The 11,746-nt window shown below is 37.2% G+C and overlaps 1 protein-coding gene across 2 annotated transcripts; it reads left to right on the top strand.

Annotated features, from left to right (window-relative positions):
* The first annotated feature begins 717 nt into the window (after nt 1-717).
* On the top strand, nt 718-2,968 carry LOC110704025. 2 transcript variants are annotated; one of them, XR_002507849.1, is made up of 4 exons: nt 718-1,346; nt 2,341-2,410; nt 2,498-2,596; nt 2,700-2,968. XR_002507849.1 is itself a non-coding variant. In XM_021881818.1 (4 exons), the coding sequence occupies exons 1-4, from the start codon at nt 2,186-2,188 to the stop codon at nt 2,790-2,792; spliced, it is 339 nt and encodes a 112-aa protein (XP_021737510.1). In that variant the 5' UTR covers nt 2,133-2,185; the 3' UTR covers nt 2,793-2,968. The 2 variants fall into 2 exon arrangements, 1 of the variants encoding a protein (XP_021737510.1); XM_021881818.1 differs by lacking the exon at nt 718-1,346 and adding an exon at nt 2,133-2,262.
* Nucleotides 2,969-11,746: the final 8,778 nt, after the last annotated feature.

Raw genomic sequence — 11,746 nt, 5'->3', positions numbered from 1 at the left:
TACATATTCTATCTCAATGGAGGAGCGTTTAGTTGGAAGAGTGCAAAGCAAAGCACAACCGCTGATTCTACAACTGAAGCCGAGTACTTGGCAGCGTATGAGGCAGCCAATGAGGCAGTTTGGATTCGCAAGTTCATTGATGAACTTGGTGTTGTACCCTCCATCAAGGGTCCAATAGACCTCCATTGTGACAACAATGGAGCTATTGCTCAGGCTAGAGAGCCACGAGAACATCAGAAGGTCAAACATGTCAAGAGGCGATTTCACATGATTCGAGAATGGAAGACAGAGGGTGAAATCAGAATTTGCAAAGTGGAAAAGATGACAATGTAGCTGATCCACTTACTAATACTAGTAGAAAAAGGCTCATTTGCGTCGCCATATTTGCGTCACTCATTCTAAAGAACGAAGCAAATGTGTATTTTTACCATCCTTTAAAGTTATTTGCGTCTCTTGTTATTAAAGAAGCGACGCAAAAGTCAAGTGTATGTTAGCTTTCTATCATTTGCGTCGCTTTTATTTATAGAAGCGACGCATATAATAAACATATTTGCGTCACTCATTTATTGTTAAGTGACGCAAATAAGGTTGTGAATAAATTGCGTCACTCTTTTAATAAATGAGCGACGCAAATAACAAATTTTCAGCATTTCAGATTTTGCTATTTGCGTCGCATTTTTATTATAAAGTGACGCAAATAACTCTGATGCATTTTAGGTTGTTCATTCTGCGCTTTTTTACCTTAGCTTTTCACGCCTACCTTTCACTAATTCACTAAACAAAAAGAAAAAACACCCATAATCGCAAATTCGCAATCAAGTTCAACACCCACAATCGCAATCAAATTCGCCCAAAAAACACCCAGCAAATTCGCCCAAAAAACACCCACAAATTCGCCTAAAAAACTGCAATTCCTCAGCAAATTCAACATCCAAAATCGCAATCAAGTTCAACACCCATAATCGGCAGCAAATCCGAGCAATTTCGAGCGAAAATTTAGACCAAAAACCCTAATTAATTCGAACCCTTAAACCCCAGAAAAATTGATTATTTTCGACCAAAAATCCCCCATTTCGAGCAAAAAATGTATTCAATTCCATACGAATTCGAACCCTAGAAACCCCAAAAAATTCAATTAAAAATCTTGCTGAAAAAATTCGAGCAATATCTGAAATTTTCGAGTGGAAAAATCGCTTAATTTTGCCCCCAAAAACCCGAGGAAGTTCAAGCAAATTACAACAATGTTGAATTTTTGAATTTTCGAGTGGAAAAATCGCTTAATTTTCGCCCCCAAAAATCGATTTCGGCTCGACATTGTTGAATTTTTGAAGTCAATTTCACCTATGGTAAGATTGCCTCTATTTATGTTCAATCTTTTAATGGTAGATACAATGTAGCATTTAACTTGAACAATGACTTAGTTTAATTTCAGGTTTAGTGTTAGTTCACTAATTAGAAATTATATGGCAGATTTAATTGAATTTTTACAATTTCAGTCATTGAATTTTCATTGAGGCTCATCTCAATTCTACTGGTTTAATATATTCACCTGCATGTTTTCAGCTAGTACATTTAGTTTGTAGATTTTTACAGTTGCTGTTTTGCAATATACTACTGGTTGCTTGTTTGCATCTTTGAACAGTCTGTAGAATAGCATAGTACTAATATAGTAATATTCCTCCTTGTGGAAGCTGAATCACTACAAGATGCATCCGCAATTGTACTGTCACAGCATGCCTGCAGAGACATGAATGCTACAGAATGGAAATTCTAATGTTCTTGACAGTGTCCTTAGGACGCTGCAACTTGTTATGATAAAATGTAAGGGAGTTCTAACACACACCACTTTTGATTTCCCAATCACAATTGCAAATATCACCGACAGTAGTTAATGTGTATAAAAAGTAGTGCTTTTCATGTGCTGATAGTTAAGCTCTAAGTTTCATAAATCACAGTAATAATAGTATATTAATAGTATGTGCTTGTTGTTAGTACTATGATGCTCATTGTTTTTCCGTTGCAATTGATTTTATCTATGCCTTTCTATATTCTTGGGTTTTAATTACATAAATTATTATGTACCCCAAGTGTGTTCAAGAATAAAAGAAATGTATGTTAAATCGCAAGTTTAGCAATACATAAAAATGCTTTGTGGGAAAAAAGAAGGGTTCTTTTGGTCTTATGCATGGCTAAGCGTGAAGTCATCATCTTTGATTCTTTGAGGTGGAAGCGAAATTTAGCAATTAAGTTTGCAATGACAAAGTAAGTCTAGTTTGTTATTAATGTCATGATTTTATGTGTGTAAGGGTAATATATATATTATTTATTTCAAATGTGTAGTGCTTTTCGAAGTTTTAAGGCATTAAGTGGACAATCTAGGGGAAGTAAATTGACATGGCATTTGGGACAGGTTACCTTAATTTCTTACCCTAACTTTTAGTTTCCTAATAATTGAAGTATAGCAATTTAATTCAACTTACAAATATATTACATGTAGTGTCCTCAACAATTGGGTGGACGTGAGTGTGGCTACTACGTCATGCGTTATATGTACGAAATACTTGAACATCACCATAGCAGTGAAGATCTTATTCAGGTATGAGTTGTCAAATATTTCATTTTTGTTTGATAAATACAATTTGATGTTAGATACAATCTTGAATTAAAACTTTCCTCTTGTATATTTGTTGTGTTGATAGGATTTTTCAAGAACTACACCGTACACCGAGGAGGAGATAAATGAGATCCGAGATATTTGGGCAGAGTATTTTATATGTAATGTTGAACTTTAGATTTACCACTTAGCGCATGTTTGACTCTTGTTTTGGATTATAGGCTTGAAAAGTAATTAGGTTAGTTGGTGTTGGGATGATGAGTATAATGTCTATGATATTGAGATGTAAATTAATGGACAGGTTGTTAATATAATGCCGTCATTCCCAATTTTATGGGTAGGCCATATTACAAAGGAGACTCTGCCGAAATTTACATTTGCATTTCAATAATATTGCATTTTAATTTCAGTTATATTAGCGTTAGCATATTACTTTATACCACTACTAAGGAAAACAGGTACTACAAACATATACAAGGCAATTATTATATTATAATTAAAAAAAAAAAATTCACCTCATTTGCGTCACTCATTAAACAAACAAGTGACGCAAATACAACAGTTTTGTATTATCTACTCAGTCATTTGCGTCACTCCTATATAAAAAAGTGACGCAAATAACAAAAAATAAGTTTATCAGAAGAGTCATTTACGTCGCTCTTTTATAAAGGAGTGACGCAAAGAACAAAAAAGAAGTTTATCAGAAAAGTTATTTGCGTCACTCTTTTATAAAGAAGTGACGCAAATAACAAAAAATAAGTTTATCTGAAAAAGTTATTTGCGTCGCTCCTTTATAAAGGAGTGACGCAAATAATAAAAAATAAGTTTATCAGAACAGTCATTTGCGTCGCTTGTTTATAAAGGAGCGACGCAAATGACAAAAAATAAGTTTATCAGAAAAGTTATTTGTGTCGCTTGTTTATAAAGGAGCGACGCAAATGACAAAAAATAAGTTTATCAGAAAAGTCATTTGTGTCGCTTGTTGATAAAGAAGCGACGCAAATGACTCTTATTTGCGTCGCGCCTAGAAGCGACGGAAATGACTTAAAAGTCATTTGCGTCGCGAGCAGTTGCATCGCTCATAGAAGCGACGCAAATACACTATAAATGAGCGACACAAATGAGCCTTTTTCTACTAGTGTAAACCCTTGTCTCAAGTGAAGCACAACAAACACATTGAGGCAATGGGAATCAAGCATGTCGCGAACTGGCTTTGATTTCCATATTATAGTGTTTTAATTAAATTTTGGACAATGTTAATGTAAAGCACTATGATGAACCATTCAGTTTTTGGAGTAATTAAAATTTTTCATGCAATTTAATTCACTCCGTCTCTATTTAATTGTGGTTTAGAATTAAATAATGAGTCCTTCGATTTTAATAAATATTCAAAATAGAGTATCAAGTCAATGGCTTGGATAAAGAAACACCTATTAAGTGAACATTGAATATTTTAATCAAAAATTATCCCTAATCAAGGTCATATTTTTTGTGGACGATTAATGATCATTAGAGATTAGTGTGTAGTATGATTTAAAGCACCGTTTCTTGTGCTATGAGGATATAAATCATTTGCACAGGTATTGGTTTAGAACCATACTGGATCAACCTATGAGAATACTTTAAGAGATTTAAAATCGTCATAAGTATTTATCTTATTATTACTATCGGAACTCTTTTCCTAGACCATGAGTAGTGGGAGGTCTCTTGTTTGAGTACTAGTCCGCTTTGGTATCCGCCAAACGTCTTCCGTAACCGGGGATTATAACGACAGATATCGGGCGGCTAGGTCCTCTTAGTAAGAGAAGCTACATTACAAGACTAGAAATGTCTCCCTACTAACAATAGGGAACATTTCTTGTTGTTTACAAGGCATCTCGAAGACCGAGACTATGAAAATGCATGGTCGTGCTCAGATGGATTTTAGAAATCACCTACTTATTGACAGTCAAACTCGGATTTCGAGAAACACTTCTGGACGTAACAGAGATGACGAGCAATCTTACTTTGTAGTTCATGAAGAGACATGAAGAGACATAGGAAAGGGGTTATACACTAAATGCACACTTGTCAGGAAGGACAAGTGGGATATTGAAAGGAATGGTGTCTTTCGAACAAGTGTATTATTCTGATAGCGGGTTCAGAATTATTAGAAAGCTAATATATTCAGTAAGGTCAAGTGATCGGAATGCCTGGGTGGAAGCCGCTTCCGATCAGTAATATTAATATAATTAATATTACAGCTTAATCTTGACTGAACCCTTCGGGTCACACCCAAGCAAAATATACGAACCGACTCGACGAATTAATTAGGAAGACGAGTGTTAAATATTTAGACGTCGGTAATTCGAGCTTGGAGCGTCGAAACCGATCGTCGGAAGTCGAGTCGAAAATAATAAAAAGACGAGACGCGCAAAATAATAATAAATCGACCATATTCCCAAAATACCCCTAGCATCGGAATGCCCCAAGCATCCGAATGCTAGGGGCAAAAATGTCCAAGCATAGGTGGCTAGCAAGCGCACCAAGCCAATCCTAGCATGGTTGGCTAAGTGTGTGCTAGCGCACCGTGCTAGCAGCCACGCACAGCAGCAGCTAGCAATCGCGTGCACGTGGTGCGTGCAGCAGCTAGCTGCCACAAGCTAGGCGTGCTAGCAGTGCACGCACTAGTAGCCATGCACAGGAGCAAGCCCGCACCAAGTGCGTGGCTTGCGCGCACAGCAGCTGCCCGCATCTTGATGCGGGGCTGGGCTCGTGGCTGGGCCATAGGGCCGGTCACTATGGGGAAGCTTGAGGAATATGGGAGCAAGTGGGTAAGGACATGTGGCACAAGGAGAGTATTGAGTGGGGAGCAAGTATGGTCCCCTACTCTCCATGTGGTCCTTACCAACCCATTTCACATGGTAATGCCACTTGTAGATTTATTATTAGTTTGCAATTTTAATTTAATTTAGCTTTAATTTAATTTGTGGAATTACATGATCCCACATTGATGGGATAGAAATTCCCACTCATACTTTCCTCTATAAATACCAACCTTGGGATTTGGAGTAAAGTGCTTGAGTGAGAGTTAGAAAGAGCATTCCATATTTTGGAAAAACTCTTAAACTCCATTAACACTTGGGTTTTGGTCGGACCTTGCTAACTCCAAGGTAGCGGACCTAAAAAGTCGTGTTCGTCCTTTGTGGGTGGATACCGTTAAAGGCACGACATTTGCGGTGCTCAAGGCTTTCAAGTAAGAGCCCGTTTTGAGAGGGCGAAGCTCGCTTCAATGGTAAGATTCGTTCTTCCTTTTCTTGTGTTTATTTATTTATGCTTTATGGTTTTATTAATTACGAGTGGTTCCTTGGGTCGGGGTTGTTTCCGCGGTGATTCGGACTCACCAAACCCCAACACATCGATGCTTTACCCTATTTCCTTTTTATGCATGCGAAGCACAGTCAAAAGCTTAGAAACTTTAATATCATCGAGTCTAGCACTAACAATTACAGGGAATTCCTCATTATCATCAAGAAATGCATATTTAAGATGAGAAGGCAAAGGTTTTAACTCTACATTCTTTACTTGTGACTCAGAAGTAGAACAAATAGTTTCCATTACCTCAAACCCCTCAGTGTTAGGGGCATCAAAGTCACGAATCAAGGAGTCAATCTCTGCATCTCCTTCTCCTTTAGAAACCTCCAGGGTACGAACAGCTTCGAATATATCATTAGCTAACTCACGAGGTGTATCATCTCTCACAAGCTCATCAAGCATATCAATCCTGCAACAAGTATTCTCAAGCATAGGCGACTTCATCACATTGGTTGGATTAAAAGTCATTGTATCATCACCAACAGAAAAAGTAACAGACCTAGACTTGACATCAATAACAGTACGTTCAGTACACAAGAAAGGTCTGCCTAAAATGATCGGGATATTTCTATCCTCCTCCATATCCAGAACTACAAAGTTAACAGGAATGAAAAATTTCCCAACCCAAACGGGGACATCCTCCAAAACACCTAAAGGGTATTTTATAGAACGATCCGCCATTTGCAAGGTGATTTGTGTGCATTTTAAAGCTCCCATATTCAACCTGTTACAAACAGAGAGAGGCATAACAGACACACTAGCACCTAAGTCACATAAACCTTTATCAATGAATTATGCACCTACATGACATGGGATGGAAAAACTACCAGGGTCCTTAAGCTTAGGTGGGGATTTATTTTGCAATATAGCACTACACTCTACAGTTAGAGTAACTGTTTCTACACCACCGAAGTCTTTCTTCTTAGTAATAATTTCCTTTAAAAACTTTGCATACATCGGTACTTGAGATACTAAATAAGTAAAAGGAACGATTACCTCAAGGTTCTTGACCAAATTCAAGAACTTACCAAATTGTTGATCTATCTTGGTCTTTTGCATTCGATGTGGGAATGGCAGCTTTGGTTCGATGGATGGAGGCTCGGAACCTTTCTTTTTCTCTTTCTCAGCATCACTTGTTTTAGCCTTCCCATCCTTCGAGGTGGGAACATCATCCAAGGCCTTCTCTACAACCTCACTCTTCTCCTCTCAAGATTGGCATCGTTAATAGGAATTTGGGGCCCTTCATAGCTAACACCACTACGAGTAGTGACAGCATTGGCGGTCTCCTTGGGGACAGGTTGTCCCGGTAAGTGGCCAGTTTGCCTTTGGATATTGGTACCTGCGACTTGTGCAAGTGTTTTGTTTCATGGATGTCATCATTCTCATAAGGTCAGACATAGTCAGCTCTTGAGTGCTAGCATTTCCATGAGTAGGTTGTTGAGGTGGTCTATTGAAACCCGGAGCAACATGATGACAGGCTCCTTGTTGATTGAGTGGAGGCCTTGCAACATATTATTAAGGCTGAGGACACTATTGCTGAGGTGGAGGATTTTGAACATTATTACTTTTATATGAAAAGTAAGGATGATTCCTCCAACCTGGATTAAATGTGTAAGAATATGGGTCATTTGGTTGCCTTTGTTGAAAGGCATTCACCTGCTCCATCAGATTGGTATCTTGAGAATTCTGAGCACATTGATATCCAAAGTGACCCTGTATACCGCACAATTCACAAAAAAAAATTTAGTTTGTAGAGGTTGAGAAGACATAGCATTAACAGATACAAGAGAGGAGTACTAAGTAGCCTGTAACGCATCAATCTTTGCAGTTAATTGAGCCATCATAGAAGTCAAGATTGAATAGGCTTCAACTTCCATCTTCCCTTTCTTTGCTCGCGTTCTTGGAGAAGAGAAATGATTGGCTGCAAGATTTGCAAGAAAATCATACCCTTCCTGTATCGTCTTGTCAAGGGAACACACCACATGCGGCAGAGTCAACAATACATTTAGTCTCGGGTTCTAGTCCGTTATAGAAAATATGTACAACATTCCACTTCTCAAAATTGTGATGCGGGCATGATCGTTGAAGATCTAAGAATCTATCCCATGCTTCACTAAGAGATTCCCCCGACTCTTAAGAAAATGATGATATTTGATGTCGAATCTTTTCAGTTTTTTCAGGAGGGAAATACTCTTTGAGGAATGCTTGAGAAATTTTTCTCCACTCCGTCTCCTTGACGGTATTCAACCATTTTTGAGCTCTATCTCGAAGGGAAAATATGAACAACATCACTCTAAATTAATCTTGAGTGACCCCTTTGTGATGAACAGTGGAGCACAATTGTTGAAATCGTTGCAAGTGATTAATTGGCTCGTCATTAAGATGGCCGCTAAACTGATTTTGTTGGACCATACTGAGCAATGCGGGTTTAATTTCAAAGTTCTCTGCAGTGATTTCTGGCATTTTAAGACCCGTTGGAATGCCATCTTGGGATGGTACCCCGTAAGAATTAAGAGACCTATTATCAGTCATCTCTTTGTGTGTGTCAGATTGTGTTGTAGAGCTCTACTGCGTAGTCATCTCTTTGTTTTTTTGATTTTCCTAAGAGTCTTGTCCAAGTCCAAATTTGTAGGGATCAAATCACCTGTTTGTTTTGATCTGGCAATAAACAAAAAGAAAAGAAAGCAACGAGAATGTCCTAATTGAAACTAGAAGTTCCAATGCGACATTGGAAACATTTCAAACAATCAAACTAAAACTAATAGAATCTAGCCGTCTCCCCGGCAACGGTTCCAAAAACTTGATGAATAAAAGTTATACCGCAAGGGCACGGTGTCTGTTGTTAGCATAGACTTAGCAAATACGGGTCGAATCCCACAGGGAGGCAGGTTCTATTAGTTTTTGCCCAATTATTATAAACTATTTCAATAAACGAAGAGTGGTTTGATAATTAATTAACTATTTTATGACAATAATAAAAATAAGGTTGCTCTCAGATAAATTATAGTCTAGGGCATACGTTCAGTCTACCATGCTTATACCAATCCAAGAAATGCAAATAATCCATTAATAAACAAACTAGGTCAAATAATTAAAGCACTTGTTAATACTACGGTCAGGAATTAACGCTTACAAATTAACATATGTAGTTCGGTCGCTAACGTAATCAAATTCGCCAATTGTAATTAAACCTCTAAAAATATGATCTTTCAATTCTAATTTTTATTAGCTAAATAATCAACTCATGATATTAGCCAATTACATGAATCAAACAATAAAGCACAAATCAATTAGAATTATTCAAGCTCTAATCCATAAATTTATAAATAATTAAGCACAATTAATCAAGGTAAAAATTTATAAATATTCAAGCCCTAGAAAACGACTACTCACTCATAATTGAAATAAACAATAAAAAGGAGATAAATAAACTAGAATTCATAATTTACAAAATAAAGAACGAAAGATTGAATAAAATACCTCAATGATTAAATTAATGGAGAATAATAAAATAGGGTTCAACAATGGAGAGAAAACTAGAAACGTTTAATCTAGAAAATAAAGCATAAGAGGCAAAATAAAATCCTCTCCAGTATTTATATTTTTGCCTCAACCTAAATAAAATAAATAAATAAATACATAAGCTATAATTTTATTGGATGATAATTGATGACGTGGCACGATACTCAACTTGATGACGTCAAACAACCAAGAAACGCTGGAGCAGCAACGAGCTATAGCTCGTTCATCGAGTGAGCTCTCGCTCACTAATGTCGTGAAAGATAGCAGGGCCGAGCTATAGCTCTCTAACGAGCGAGCTATTGTTTCCTCGTCGAATGTAGCTACTGCCTTGGCGAGTTAGCTCGCGAGCTATAGCTCGCATAGGACTTTGCATATGGCAGCGATGAGCTAATATTCGAGCTAGCTGGCGAGCGATCCATCTTCCTTGGCTTGCGGCCATACTGAGCTAGTACTCGAGCTATAGCTCGAGCTTAGCTCGATATAAGAATGCTTAGCAACTCGAATTGTCAATGCACCAAAGGCCTAAAACGATCTCGAACATGTAATGGGGACTACAAAACAACTCCGATTTCCTTCAAGGAATCTACATACATATATAAGCACAAGGTTAATGAATCATCGACCTCAAATCAACATCCCTCCATCCAACGACTATTCGACAAATGCTGAATTCTCCCGATAGTGTCCAAATAGCTAAGAGAACTACCTGAAACATTAAGAAAACACAAACGGAGCATAATACAGCACGATAGTGATAACCTATGCATAATTGACTCTTAACTAACGACTAAGAGACTAAGAAGTAACTAAAAAAACAATGAAAAATGTCCAACAATCCTATACAAATATGATTTATCATCTTCCCTATACTCTTCTCGCTTTCGCTTGATACAGTATGTCAACAATGGTTTTTCTCTTTAGATAAAGAAAAAATCGCTAGTTGGGATGCTATAACACATGCTTTCATTAATAGATACAAATGCAATACTCTTGTAAAAACTTATCATAGGAAACTTGAAATTCTCAATAGAAAGAAAACGAAGGATTTACTGCCTTCTTCAATAAATAGAAGGAAACTTCCGCTAGGATGGTTGAGGTTCCAAATGAGAAAGAGTCTATGAGGATGTTCATCAAAAACCTCTAAGAAAAGTATACAAAGCACTTAAAATACCAAAACAACTCGAATACTTTCAAGGTCGTCTATAACATAGCTATTGACATTAAAGATGACCTTGCAAAACAGAAAGCTACTAATCATAGTAACAATAGCGGCCGAAAAGGAAAGAAGAACGATAGTCCTTCTTCTTCCGAAAACACCTACTCTAGTAACAATGTTAGTACCTTTAATCTTAATGATGTCTTAGCCATAGATAATCAAAGACCTAAAAAGAAACTAAGGAAAGAGTTAACCCCTATTGGGATGAACTATGATACTTCTTTCGATTGACTCCATGCCGAGGGACTTATCTCTCCTATTGGATCTCTTCAAGATCCAGCACCAAAAGTAGATCACCTAACTAGGATTCCAACGCTCATTGAAAGTACCATCAAGGTAGGGATCATACTACCGAGAGTTGTTGGAAGCTAAAAGAGGTCATCCAATATTTGATCGATAATAACAAACTTCTCATTCTTCCAACTAGCAAGAAGATTAGAAGACCAAGTGATAAAAGCACAAAGCACGAGGCGAGCTTCGGTGAAAAGATTTTTTCTTTGAAGTAGAGAATGTAAAACTTAGCAAAAACTACAAGATTATAGCGGCACAAGGCGGGCTTCGACGAAAAGTTTTTTCTTTGAAGTAGAGAACGTAAAACTTAGCAAAAGCTACAAGATTATAGCCAGGTAACAAAGAAACACTTGGGGCATGCTTGGATTGAGAGTACGTATTACATTGCTAAGGTAATATAAATTAAATCAACCAAATGAAAATATATGTAAGGGATGAAGAGATAATGATGGTTTGTAATTATAATGAGGTTTATATTATGTAGTGATGGCACGGTGATTAGGGGTGAAAGTTCGGTTTGTGGTGTGATTTATAGCCCAAATCAAAATCAAACCATATTATTTCGATTTGGGATTCTTCAAACTACAGCGCACCATGTTACTACTAGGTCCAAACCAAACCGCATCGTTTTTAACCTGGTTTAAAAAAAAATAAAAAAAAAATAAATAAAAAAAAAACCGCTGTTTTTTAGCCTAGCGTTTTAGGCTTTGATTTGTAACTTTTTTGGGGCTTGATTCTCAAGCATGAAG

The sequence above is a fragment of the Chenopodium quinoa genome, unplaced genomic scaffold (assembly GCF_001683475.1).
Source record: "Chenopodium quinoa cultivar QQ74 unplaced genomic scaffold, ASM168347v1, whole genome shotgun sequence".
Taxonomy (NCBI): domain Eukaryota; kingdom Viridiplantae; phylum Streptophyta; class Magnoliopsida; order Caryophyllales; family Amaranthaceae; genus Chenopodium; species Chenopodium quinoa.
The sequence above is the reverse complement of the archived record's forward strand: the minus strand, read 5'-3'. Positions and strand labels throughout refer to the sequence as shown.

Coding starts and splice junctions, on each gene's coding strand:
- LOC110704025 (XM_021881818.1), top strand. CDS start 2,186: ATGGCTAAGCGTGAAGTCATCATCTTTGATTCTTTGAGGTGGAAGCGA. Junction 2,411..2,497: donor TGACATGGCATTTGGGACAG/GTTACCTTAATT, acceptor TATTACATGTAG/TGTCCTCAACAATTGGGTGG. Junction 2,597..2,699: donor GCAGTGAAGATCTTATTCAG/GTATGAGTTGTC, acceptor TTGTGTTGATAG/GATTTTTCAAGAACTACACC.